Here is a 14,126-nt window from a genome sequence, read left to right as displayed (position 1 = left end):
CGAAAGTCTTTGAAAAGGGTCCTTTTTTCTTTTATTTAACAAATTAGGTGAGCTGCATGTTGAAACAAAACTTTTTATAGGTTAAGATGTAATTAAACCCATAAAGCTTGTGTGCATCACTCTGAAATGCAGACACCAAGTCATGACCTGTTGTGTCTGGTTTAATTGTAATTATAACATGGGATTTAAAAGCATCACACTTACTACATTGAATTTTCCCACTCCTTCAAAGTAAATTATATAGCTGTATTATATTTAAAATATTTGCCATTTGAAAAAGGTTAGGTTAAAGTATTTTGATCATAGAATTTGTATATTTAAGTTGCTTTGTGAAGACAGATCTGATATATAAGGTACCGAAATTCTTTTTAGTACTTTAATGACAAAATTTTTATATTGTATATTCTTTATTGTACACCAAAGGAAAACTAAAATAATACATTATGGGAGATTGGATAGCCAATGACTTTTTTCTATAATAGTTGCTGACAGAAGATTCCTGATAAATATATACCAAGCATTAGAAATATTTATTTTGTATTGTGTCAACTGACTGATAAATAAGATAAGTAGGTTAAGGCACCTAAAGGTTAAAGAGGTCAGATTTCACCTATCTCATACATGAGATGTGAAAATTAAGAGGGAACCCAAGGAAGATACTGACAGGAGTTGTAATGCATGAATGAATGGAAAATGTTGTGAAATTTGTGTGTGTCATTAAAAACACTATGGAGATCTCATGATCTTGGCCGACTCTGCACTTGCTGACTTGAAGCTGTATAACCTGTTAGGTTCCTTTTTCAAATGATGCTTCTTATGCTACAAAGTGAGTATTGTTTTTTTTCTGTGATGCCTTTGTAAGAGGAAGTCAATTCTGCGTTCATTATTGTAGCTCCCACTGATGAAGTACGATTTAGGCTATGGTAGCTTAAACCTACAGATTTTTAACAAGTTTAACATGTCCACGTTACCTTTAATCCATATTATTTCTTTTTCACGTCTTGCAAGCAGGAAGGAGTGGACCTTAGGCACTGGATTTTATTTATAGAAGTGTGATTGTAATTTCTGCTGCATTTGCCCTTACAGACTTTAACGTTAAAATTTTTCTCTTTTATTTCAGAAGCGGAAGTGTCAGAACAATCCACGGGTATAACCCATCTTCCTCCTGAGGTAATGCTGTCAATTTTCAGTTATCTTAATCCTCAAGAATTATGTCGATGCAGTCAAGTAAGCACTAAATGGTCTCAGCTGGCAAAAACGGGATCGCTTTGGAAACATCTTTATCCTGTTCATTGGGCCAGAGGTAGGTAAATGGGATGCTTAGTGTGTTTTGAAAATACATTAATCTATTTTTTTTTTTTAGGTGAATGTGTATAGACATTAATAAAGAAAGCCAGGGAGGGAAACTGCGAGGTTGACCAAAAAATAGTTAGCCTAGTCAGATTACGTCTTTGTATACATTTTTAAAAATCTAGCAGTGCTCAAGTATTCATGAGTGAATTACGTGATGTGTGTACTTTTCTTTAAAATAATTAGGAAAAAATAATGGGGGGAGGGAAGGAAAAATAATTGGCAAAATGTTAATAATTTTTGAAGATAGTTGAGTACCTGGGTTTTCATTATGCCACTGGTTTAATGCTACTTATTCCTATTTTTGACTGTGTTTGCAATTTTCCATAACAAAAAGTTAAAAATAAAATTAATACATTGTTAGAACAACTTTAAATAATTAGGTATTTCAAAAATACAGAATAAATCCTATAAAATTTAAAGATGGAGGTGCCATTATACTTCCCTTTTGATAGTGGCTCGAAATAACTGAATCTGTTTTTGTCTATAGCATATTTTTTTTGTGATCAGTAAGGCCTCATTCTATAAATTACAATTTCATATTAATTTCATTGTGGTAAGTTAGTTTTACATGTGAACAATTACAGAAAATTTTCTTTTCATGAGCATGTAATGCAGTCATGGGATAAATGCAACTAATGTGACATATATTCTTCTGTCACTGAATTAAAACAGTTTTTCTAGATGAGTATTTGCCTCAAAATTTCAGAAATTTTTTTAAGTTTTCTAAAATTTGTCACTTTGACGTGGAAATGCATATTTCTTACGTAAACTGAGTCTGATTTAAAAAGAGTTTTATTTTTTTTATCAATATGTAACACTTAAAATAAGCTTTTGTTACATATTTAATATTTTTTCATGAAGCTGTTTGGAGTATTGGGTAGATTTATATGATCTAAATGATTAGAATTATTATTTTTATGGGGAATAATTTTTCCTATCATAGCATAATACTTTATTAAGTGAAAAGTCAAATAAGGCAAGTATGGATATATCACATATTTTCAAGCTGTATTTTTGATTATGAAGAATTACTTACTAGGAAGTAATACATAGTTTGGTACTCTTTGAAGTGAAGGTCACATACGCTAATTCTATGCTAGATTTTTGTGAAGTTAACCAAATCTTAAAATATGCTGCTTTTTTTCTCTTTTTAATATGCCTAAACAAAAAGTCCCAATAAAAATGGATTTACTTTATTTATGGTGTTTGCTTTCACTGGTTCTTGATCACAGTTGATTGAACCCTGGATATTTTAAAATGTCTGTGGAGGTATTTCTGTTTGTCCCATCTTGGCATCCAGTGGGTGGAGGCCAGGGTTACTGCTGAACACCTTGCGGTGCACAGAACAGCCTTCCACAGCAAAGAATTACCCAGCCTGGAATATCCGTGGTGTTAAGGCTGAGGAACCTTCCTCAGTTAGATGTAATCTTAGGAATTCAGTGAATTAATTCTACATTGTTTCTTATTTCAGTCATGTCATTTATTGCAGTGTATTTGCAAGGGATTTTAAATTTATTGTTTAGCTTTACCTTAAGCTTTCTCTTGACTTCTCTTCCCACCTACTTCTGAAATGCTGACTAATTCACTACTGAGCAGAAAGTCTTGCTTCCTTTTGTTTATTAGATATTGTCGTAATGGGGGTATTGCTGGAGCCAGTGTGAAGCCACAGTAGGGGAAAAAGGTTAGGTTGTTTTCAGTGATTTCTAAAATTGCATGTTAAGACTATTGATAATTATTTGTCATAGTTCTTGTGGTTTTGGCTGAAATTGAATTCTGTGCTTTAAGTGTAAGTTTTTTAAACCACAATTGACTGTTTCTGACAATAGCTGGCCCTTTGCCTTGGGCTCATGTATTTTTTTGTGTGGAGAGAGTTTTGTTATAAATAGGTTATTATTATTATTATTTTTTAATGGTAGCAAGTCTCATCTTATTATATTCCTTTTGTTGATTTGTTGAGTAGGTGATTGGTATAGTGGTCCTGCCACTGAACTCGATACTGAACCTGATGAGGAATGGGTAAAAAATAGAAAAGACGAAAGTCGTGCTTTTCAGGAGTGGGATGAAGATGCTGACATAGATGAGTCTGGTAAGCTGTGTTTGAAATTAAAATTGCTACATGGTGCTTTAATAATTAGTGTTACACTTAACAAGTACTTAGATTAGGATTTATGTATTTTTTTTTTCTAAAAAGTGTTTTTAAGACTATTTTTAAGCTTTGAAGAAATAATAATCATATTTAAAATTCTGTTTAATTTTTAAGTGGGTATAGGCTGTTTCACATGTTTTGTATTTATTTAAACACTTAAAAATTAGAAAATAATTTTTAAAAATTTTTAAAAAATGGCTGTTTTCCTTATTGAAAAGATGTTCCTTTGTTATAGTGCTATGCAGTTTAGAGCATGTCATTTGATCAGTTTGGTAGTACTTATCAAGTCTTCTGCGGCTCAGCAGAAGGAGCCTGAAGCTGCTGAGCATATTTATTGATTTGTCATGTCACTTGCCTCACATGGCGGTAGAATTGAGAAGTAATGTATATATGAACAGTCTTTGTAAATGGTTTATAAACTAGTGTAGCTACAGAATTCAGGGGTGACTAAGACTTTATCCCTACCCTCAAAAAATGCACAAATGGAAGAATTTAGAATACATGATTTTTTTTTTGTCTTTTTGTCTTTTTGTCCTTTTAGTGAGTGCTGTACCCGGGGCATGTGGAGGTTCCCAGGCTAGGCATCTAATCGGAGCTGTAGCCGCCGGCCTACACTGGAGCTGTAGCAACGCCAGATCCGAGCCACGTCTTTGACCTACACCACAGCTTATGGCAATGGTGGATCCCTAACCCACTGAGTGAGGCCAGGGATCATACCCGCAACCTCATGGTTCTAGTTGGATTCGTTTCCGCTGCGCCATGACGGGAATTCCGAATACATGATTCTTAATCAAGGTACATATTGGAAAATAGAGATGCAGAAAGATGCTATTTGGTAATATGGAGGAAAGACATACATTCTGTTTTAGATATTATTCTAGATAATGATTACTAAAAGATGAAATAGTAATAAATTAATGAATAAGATACTCTTCTGCTTGATAAAACTGAACCTGTAGGGATTTTTTATTTATAACTTGGCCACTTAGAGTAAGCTGGCAAAAGGACTAAACCTGCAAAAAGTAAGGACTATAAATACAAAGATTATTCTTTTAGCAGCAAGTTTATTTCTATGAAATGAAGGTAAAAAACAGCTTGGTATAGTTTTAAATGTTTAGATTTGGTGGTTTGCTTACCTTGTAGCAGGCACTTTCTGGATATTAGGTTAATAGTGAACAAAATGGAAAAAAAAAAATCCTTGGCTTAGTTTAGCTGGAAATTAGGACAGGGGAGGCAGACAGTAAACACAGGCAAAGTATATACTGTATTAGATAGTGTCAAGTGCTGTGCGGAAAAATAAAGGAAAAGCATGCCAGAAGAGAGGAGAGAAGTTACCGATTAAATGGAATGAGTGAGTAGTTAAGGTCCCTTGGAAAATTCGAGCAAAGACCTTGAGGAGTTAACGTCTTGACTCAGATGTCACCTTATAGAAGTCTTGACCTATCCATTCTAAACAGTCATTAAAACCTATGTTGAGTTTTGAAGGCTTTGTCAAAGTTAATGTGTTTATCTCAGCACTTTGGAGATAGACAAAGAGAAGGCTGCTGTTCTCCTTTGTGTTGAAAGGGAAAGGTTGGAATTAAAATGTTTGAGCCCTTTCTAAGGTAGTATCTAGTATCTGTTCAGCTGTTCAGTGGATGTAAGACTAAACTTTGGATCTGCCATCTGTGTTAGTACTTTTTCAGTTTAGATGTCTTTATTAGTCTTGCAGTGACGTTATTATTCTTCATAGGGTATATAGTTACTTTTGTTTTGTTTTTTAGGATTTCACGGTAAACAGTACACATTTAGATGGAGCCACAAAGACAAAAGAATCATTTGGAAATAAAATTCACTAAAAGTCATTTTTATCCCTATATTTCACATGTATCTCTGGCTAAGGGAGTAATTTAGGATAGTAACTAACTGTAAACATGAAATCCTCAGTCATAAATTCAGAATTAATTCTTTCTACTTACATTCATTTTGTCAGCTATACTGTTTTTTTTTGGTCTTTTTTCCTTTTCTAGGGCCACTCTTGCGGCATATGGAGGTTCCCAGGCTAGGGGTCTAAATCAGAGCTGTAGCCACTGGCCTACGCCAGAGCCACAGCAACACAGGATCCGAGCCGTGTCTGCAACCTACACCACAGCTCACGGCAACGCCGGATCCTCAACCCACTGAGCGAGGCAAGGGATCGAACCCACAACCTTATGGTTCCTAGTCAGATTTGTTAACCACTGAGCCACGATGGGAACTCCTCAGTTTTGTTTTAAATGAGACTTCCTTAGCTTATCCAGTTAAACAGTTTTATGTTTAGAGACATTCGAGTTAGGTCTTCAGGAAGCAAAAAAACCCTAGTGGGATCCTGAGAAAGGTGATAAAATTATTAATTAATTCTTTCTGATGTAGTGTGTTTCTTTTTTCTTATATCAATTTGGAGTTTGCAGGTTTTTTTTTTTTTTTGTGCTTGTTATAGTAGTGCCTGTTGTAAACATCTAAGCTCTGTGTAAGTTATTAAGCAGAAAGCAAAAGCCATGCTCATTTTTAATGTCTTAAAAATTCTAAGGCACTTTTCTTGCTTGATTCATTATGACCAGGCTAACTTAATTGTTTCAAATGTCTTCTAGGTCTGTGTCACTTTTATTTATGTAAAATAATGATTATACTTTTTATTGTGGCTCAGTTTTTTTTCTTTTTTTTTAATATCCTATTTTCTCTTGAAGAACTTACACTCTTCTTTAAGTAGTTAGAGTTTTTTTCCAAAATTTTTTCAGTCCCTGAAACAGGAGTCATTTATTTTTTTCTTCCCTCTGCTAATTAGAGAAAAAAAATCACCTTCAACATTGAAGCATGTAAAAAACATTCTTCCCTTCATTCTCATTGTACATCTTTTTTTCTTCTTTCTCTCTTTTCAGTTGCGGTCAGACTTCTTAAATATTAAGTACTAGAGGGGGAACTTGTCCATGTAATTTGCTTTGCATACATAAGGGAGTTTAAGGAGAGTAAAAAGTATTTCATATTTAATGATTTGTTGATTCCTTGAATGGCCTAATGGTAGTTAGTGTATCAAGTTCTTAGACTTGTGAATTCATTTTACAGAAGAGTCTGCAGAGGAATCGATTGCTATCAGCATTGCACAAATGGAAAAACGTTTACTTCATGGCTTAATTCATGATGTCCTACCATATGTTGGTACTTCTGTAAAAACTTTAGTATTAGCATACAGCTCTGCAGTTTCCAGCAAAATGGTATGTATAAATTAGCACATTTGCTATTAAGAAAAAGTAGCAGTGATTTATATTTGTTTCGCTGATTCTTAAGTTTAATTAAGAAAAAAAATAATAGTTCACCCATGAGAGTGCCTTCCCACAGGGAGGCATACAATGCTGATTTTCTTTTTTTTTTTTTTTGTCTTTTTGCTATTTCTTGGGCCGCTCCCACGGCATATGGAGGTTCCCAGGCTAGGAGTCGAATCAGAGCTGCAGCCTCCAGCCTACGCCAGAGCCACAGCAACACGGGATCCGAGCCACATCTGCAACTTGCACCACAGCTCACGGCAATGCCGAATCGTTAACCCACTGAGCAAGGGCAGGAACCGAACCCGCAACCTCATGGTTCCTAGTCGGATTCGTTAACCACTGTGCCACAACGGGAACTCCTGATTTTCATATTTTTTCATATAAGTTCTCATAGTAACCTTTGTACATAGATATCATTGTTTATACATTGTAGAAATGGAAACAGAGACTAGAAGTTAAACTGTTTATTTAGTTTCACAGATGTTGAGTGATGAAGCCCAGTTTTATACCATTCTTTGTAATATGTAAGGCATGGTAAGATGGGGAGGTGAGATTAAATCACTGTTTTATAAAAGACTATCTTGTGATGTCCCACATCAGAGTCTCCTTAGGTACTCCTTAAAAATGTAAATTTGCTGGGTCTAAACATAAAATTACTAAAACAGATTCTCTGGGATTTGATCACAGAGAATATTTGTAATATAGAATTTGTAATATAGAATTGACGTAATATTTGTAATATAGAATTGACGTGCTTTTTACATGCAGAAAGGTTTGAGAACCACTGGATGTGTTATTTACTAAAAGCTGTGTCTTTTTACCAAGTTAACAGTCTGCAGATCTTCACAATGACTTTTTTCCCTCTTAGGTTAGGCAGATTTTAGAGCTTTGTCCTAACCTGGAGCATTTGGATCTTACCCAAACTGACATTTCAGATTCTGCATTTGACAGGTTAGTTATTTTTGAATACTTAAGTTTAATGATTTCTAACTACAGATTGATAAAATTGTTCCGTAGTTTTTCATTTGCATAGCTGCAGCTTAATCATACTGTTCTTTTTAGTGTCAGGTTTCGGTCATGTTACGGCAATAACTTAATAGCATCCTCCAGTTCTTTGCCTCTTGTCCGTAGGTCCCAGCTGATGCAAAACTTATATGTATTTCATCCTTTCATCTTTATAATCTTGTACTTCAAGGGCCAATAACTGGCGTTTCAACCTTGCTGTGCAACTGTGTAGATTGGGACTATGTTTTAAAGAAGTGTGCGTTTTCCTTTAGGCTCCCAGTACCATTTGGCAAAGCTCCCTCTTACATTCTTCATCGTTATCCTGAAATTCTTAACGCTTTCTTCAGGCTACATTCTTCACAGATTGTATTTCCTTGGATGCTGCCACTGTGCTTCTTATTCCACCTCATGCTCCTCTTTCCCACACTAGTATTTCTGTCAGCATCTCCCTGTTTCAGAGGGAGAGGTATATACTCTTCTCTGGGCTAAGGCCAATTTTCTACCAGTTCCTAGAGCTTGTTCTTCTGGATCTTCCTCTTCTAATTATTTTCTTTGTTCCATGTGTGTACAGTTTTTCCCCTGCTGGTTATTTTTCAGGGTGATAAACGGTCTGTCCCTTTCGTACTCCTTCTCCTTTCCTACCCTTCCTTTGGGTAGCAATACTTTTAGTTCCTAATTACTCTTATTGTCTTTTCATGTTTATAGCATCTAAAGTAGTGCTTGACAATAGATATTCAGTAAATGTTTGATTGATTGTATTAGATTTAAAATCTTATTTTTGTACTTTCCCTTTACTTACATGTAATTAAATGCTTTTGAAGAATTTAATACTATGCACTAATAGTCTTGTTACCTCCTAATTATAGTTGGTCTTGGCTTGGTTGCTGCCAGAGTCTTCGGCATCTTGATCTATCTGGATGTGAAAAAATCACAGATGTGGCTCTAGAGAAGATTTCTAGAGCTCTGGGAATTTTGACATCTCCTCAGAGTGGCCTTTCAAAGACTTCTACAAGCAAAATTACTTCGACTACATGGAAAAATAAAGACATTACCATGCAGTCCACCAAGCATTATGCTTGTCTGCACGATTTGACTAACAAGGACATTGGAGAAGAAATAGATAATGAACACCCCTGGACTAAGCCTGCTTCTTCCGAAAATTTCACTTCTCCTTACGTGTGGATGTTAGATGCTGAAGATTTGGCTGATATTGAAGATGCTGTAGAATGGAGACATAAAAATGTTGAAAGTCTTTGTGTAATGGAAACAGCATCCAACTTTAGTTGTTCCTCCTCTGGTTGTTACAGTAAGGATATTGTCGGACTAAGGACTAGTGTCTGTTGGCAGCAGCATTGTGCTTCTCCGGCCTTCGCGTATTGTGGTCACTCATTTTGTTGCACAGGAACAGCTTTAAGAACTATGTCAGCACTCCCAGAGTCTTCTGCATTGTGTAGAAGAGCGTCAAGGACTAGACTGCTGAGGGGAAAAGACTTCATTTACTCTGGGAGTGAAAAATCTGATCAAGAGACTGGACGTGTGCTTTTGTTTCTCAGTCTGTCCGGATGTTATCAGATCACAGACCATGGTCTCAGGTAAGTACTCAGTTGCAGACTGTTAGGAAAGGGACGTGTTCTCATTCCCAAATGCCGTGTAACATTTTGAATCTAAGTCATTCTGTTCAGCTGATTCATTTCACCGAGAGTTAAACCGAGACCTGTCCTCCTTCAAAATGTTGGAACCATATAACTTCAGCATGAAGTTTCAGGCAGTTCCATTCTTTTGCGACGTGGAAGAACATACATTTAAAAGTTTAAGGTGTTTTAATGAATGTAAAGATGAATAAGATACAGTTTTTACCCTCTAGACCTTGTAACAGGGAAGAAACTATGTATACCGTACTCTGTGGCCTTGTGTTATCTGTGTACATTCTGTAAGAGGTGTCGAATTAAAGATTCTATGGGGATCAAAGGAGAGAGAGAGATTTCTCATCCAGTTGCAGCAAAAGATCAGGAAATGAAATGAAGTGGTGGCACTGAAAATTGAACCTCGAAGAAAGATGAAGGATTTTGAGAGGTGGCAGAGGGAGAAGAGACCGTCCATTCCAAGCAGTAGGAGCATTTGCGCAGTGAGGCACCGTTGTGACTCTCATTAGGTGGTTTTGTTTTTATGCTCTTTCTCGATGTTCACAATGTGCAGTCATTGTTTGCTTATCTGTGACATGAGCCTTTGGAAATTGATTTCATATTTTTTCTCTTGTCCTGTAATCGACTTGAGTTGTAGTAGAGCTATTTAATAGTGGCATATCAGGTATATTAAACAGGGAAAATTGATCCAGCTAAAGCCTAGTCCTCCGTCTAGTCTTTTAAGTATGATCTTTAGCAGATTAAAATTCAACTTAGTGGGGTATGTTCAGAGGAGACTTGGTATTCCAGTTTGGTTGTAGTGAAGGGTGTGTCCTGGGGAACATTAAAAAATAAGCTGTGACAGGGTTTGAATTCAGGGAAGAATGCATTTGAGGGGTGCGGAACACAGGAACTATCTTATTTGATAGCATGCGGACTGGTAGCTTATTGAGGAAGTTGCAGTCTGAGTGCAGTTCAGATTTAAAAGAGTACAACTCTTTTTAATCAGATTATTTTGAAGGAATCTTTCTCAATCATTTAAATATTTATTGAGCATCTTCTGTGTGACTTTGCCTTCTTCTAACTGCTAGGGATCCAGAATAAATAAGACAAATCCCCTGCTTTCATAGAATTTATAATCTAATAGTCAAAATAAGACAACAAAGATATAATATCAGACTGAATGTTCTGAAGAAAATTGAAGTGGGGTTATGGAATAGACAATACAGAGAAGGCTCCTTCACATTTGAAGCACCGAAAAAGCCTTGAAAAGAAGCATTTTTTAAATTAGAGAGCGGAATGAAACTGGAGGGTAAATCTTAGGTGCATTTCCTGGGAAAGAAGCTAAGGAAATAGAAAATACAAATGTAATTTTTAGAAACCAGCTTTTTTTTTTTTGGCATTGATTTGGTTGGCTTTAAATTAACTTAATAATTTCAGCTGGTGTCAGTAGATTTGAGAACAAATACATCTTGTGCAAGCATTCAGCTCAACTTAGGGGTACAGAGGTGTTAGCTGGGAGCATTCTGTGTATCCTTTTGGATTTGGTATGTTTTATTAAGGGATGGGTAGCAAGCATTTTAGCAAGTTGATTATGGGGCTTGGTAAAAGAGCATTGGCTGTAAAATGTAAGTTGAAAATCAGTTTTAATTATACCGAAGCCATAGGAAACAAATAGTGTTGTATATATTCTTTGTGAAACATTTTCTGGTGTTCATAGCAGTAAAATAAAATAAATCTTGGCTGTTTTTGATGAAAAATAGCCTCTTATTTAATCCTCAACCTTCTTTGGCCCCTTCACATGACTGTTATTTTGTTTCACCTTTTTGGGGCATTTTTCATTCTTTTGTACAGTTCGATTTTTCCATTTGGTATTTTTCTTTTGCCTGCAGAATTCTCAGTAGTTTTTTGCACTGTAGGTCTTTTGGCAGTAAACTTTCTCAGCTCTTGTCTGGAAAACACTTTATTCACTTTTTTTAGAAAGATTTTCCCTGTGTATAGAATTCTAGGTTTGTGGTTTTATTTGTTTTAGCACTTTCAAGATGTTCCATCATCTTTCAGCTTGCATAATTTCTTAGAAGTGCATTCAAATTTTATCTTTGTTCTTCCATATGTGTTTTTTCTTTAGCTGCTTTAATTTTTTTCTTTATTTCTGCTTTTAATGCAGTGCACATATGGTATGCCTTGGTGTGGTTATCTCTATCTTGCTTGGAGTTTATTGCATTCTTTGATCTGCTGTTTCTAGCTTTCATAAAATTGAAAAACAAAATTCAGCCATTATTTCTCAAGTACTTTTTCTCTCCTCATTTTCTTATCCCTGCCTCTTGCTGGGACTTGATGTAACTAGGTTATACTTCCCGATACTGCTGTACAGGCCACTTCAGTGTATTCGTTCCCTGAACTGTCATGACAAAGTACTGTAAACTAGGTGGTTAAAATGATGAAATTTGGAGTTCCCATCATGGCTCACTGCTAACAAACCTGACTAGTATCCATGAGGACGCAGGTTCGATTCCTAGCGTAGGTTAGGATCTGGCATTGCCATAAGGTCTCAGACATGGCTCGGATCCCACATTGCTGTGGCTGTGGTGTAGGCCGGCAGTTGTAGCTTAGATTCAACCCCTAACCTGGGAACTTCTGTAATGCTGCAGCGCGACCCTAAAAAACAAACAAGTAAGTAAATAAAATAATAAAATGAGAGAAAGTAATTCTCTCACTGTTCTAGGGGCTAGAGTTCCATAATCAAGGTGTGGGCCAAACGATCCTCCCTCTGAAATCTCTGAGAGAGCATCCTTTCTTAACTTTTCCAACTTCTTGTAGAGCCAGGTGTTTCGCATGTGGCAACATAACCCCCGTCTCTGCCTCAGTCTTCATATGGCCTTCGCCTTTTGGTGTTTATTTATCTATGCATCTCTTCATGGCACTTTCCTTGTGTGTGCGTCTGTGTATTTCCCTCTTAGGAGGACACCTGCCGTATTGGGTTAAGGCCCACCCTAATGACCTGATTTTAATTTGATTAAATCTGCAGAGATGTAAGTCCAACTAAAGTCACGTTTCTGATACTGAGGGTTAAGACCTCAGCATATCTTTTTTTGGGGGAAAGGAACACAGTTCAACCCATAACACCAGGGCTTTTTTTTTCTTATTGTTTTTGTTCTTTTTTCTTTTGATGCTTCATTCATTTTGGTTAATCTGGTTATTCTTCAAGTCCACTAATCTTTTTTTTTGCATCTAATTGTAGCTAATCTCAGTGTATTTTTTTTATTTCAGATAGTGTACTTTTCATTTGGTGCACTCGTGCTCCCTCCAGTATATACATACACATATATAAGTATATAAATCATATGTAAATATATTAAAACATATAAAATATTAATATACAAGTGCATTTTTCTGTTTCATTATGTTCATATTTTCTTTTAAATCCTGTGCATATTTAAAATATATAAAGTATGTTTCTATTGATTTTTTTTTTTTCCTGATTCTTTGAATATCTTGTTTTTTATTGGAAACCAGCAATATGAATTGTACAATGTTGAATTCTGGATTCTATCCTTTTAAAGATTATTACTTTTGAATTACTCCTTGGTCTGTATTATTTCTATAACTTGTGTACATTTCTTTTTTTCTTTTTTTTTTTTTCTTTTTGTCTTTTTAGGGTCGCACCTGTGGCAAATGGAGGTTCCCAGACTAGGGGTCTAATCAGAGCTACAGCAGCTGGCTTACACCACAGCCACAGCAACGCCAGATCCAAGCTGTGTCTGTGACCTGTACCACAGCAACACCAGATCCTTAACCCTCTGAGCGAGTCCAGGGATCGAACCCGCAACCTCATGGTTCCTAGTAAGATTAGTTTCTGCTGCACCATGACGGGAACTCCCCATAACTTGTATACATTTCTATAATTTATTTACTGCATGAATTATTTGTTAAAATGTTTCTTTCTTTGATTGAGGGCAGAGAATGGGTTTTATTCATTTTACATTTTACTGTGTAGGCCTGTGCCTGATATAGTTGGGCACTGGTGATAAAAATTCAACTAGAGACCTTTCTAAAACGCATATCTTTTTTTTTTTTTTTTTTTGTTGTGCCATGACATGTGGAAGTTCATGGGCCAGGAATGGAACTTGAGCCACAACAGTGTCAATACCAAATCCTGCTAGGACACCAGGGAACTCCTAAAATGCATGTCTTATTACTCCTCCATCTAAACCTTTCAATGAATCCTAACTGCCCTTTGGTTGAAGTTCAGATTCTCGGTCCTTGCTTGCCCCTGTAGTTTATATCTTGTTACCTTCCTTAAATCTCTTCCTTTAACTTCTTCGTATCTTCATCTCTGCCAAAAAACAACAAACAGGTAAACATAAACATCACACACACAAACCATCCTTTCTTTTACCATCCTCAGCTATTTTCCTCTCCTCCGACATACAGGCATACTTTGTTTTATTGTACTTCACCGTATTGAACTTTACGACTAAATGCATTTTTCACAAATTGAAGGTTTGAAGCAACCTTCATTGAGTGGGTCGGTCAGTGCCATTTTTCTCACAGTATTTGCTCACTTCACATCTCTGTGTCACACTTTAATTCTTCAGTTTTTAAAACTTTAATTATTATTGTATTTGTTAGGGTGATCTGTGATCAGTGATTTTTGATGATACTATTGCATTTGTTTCAGAGCGCCACAAACCATATGAAATGGCAAAGCTAATCGAT

General features: G+C 35.9%; 1 protein-coding gene across 1 annotated transcript in view; it reads left to right on the top strand.

Moving 5' to 3' along the window:
* The window catches only part of FBXL5 (F-box and leucine rich repeat protein 5), a 45,081-nt gene that overhangs the window by 17,213 nt on the left and 13,742 nt on the right, over positions 1–14,126 (top strand). Inside the window, exons 5-9 of the mRNA XM_047798220.1 lie at positions 1,121–1,303; positions 3,314–3,439; positions 6,581–6,729; positions 7,649–7,731; positions 8,652–9,377. Coding sequence (XP_047654176.1) covers positions 1,121–1,303; positions 3,314–3,439; positions 6,581–6,729; positions 7,649–7,731; positions 8,652–9,377 — 1,267 coding nt within the window. The remainder of the gene's footprint in view (positions 1–1,120; positions 1,304–3,313; positions 3,440–6,580; positions 6,730–7,648; positions 7,732–8,651; positions 9,378–14,126) is intronic.

Source organism: Phacochoerus africanus, chromosome 10 (assembly GCF_016906955.1).
Source record: "Phacochoerus africanus isolate WHEZ1 chromosome 10, ROS_Pafr_v1, whole genome shotgun sequence".
Classification (NCBI taxonomy): domain Eukaryota; kingdom Metazoa; phylum Chordata; class Mammalia; order Artiodactyla; family Suidae; genus Phacochoerus; species Phacochoerus africanus.
This window is presented reverse-complemented; position numbering and strand designations above follow the sequence as displayed.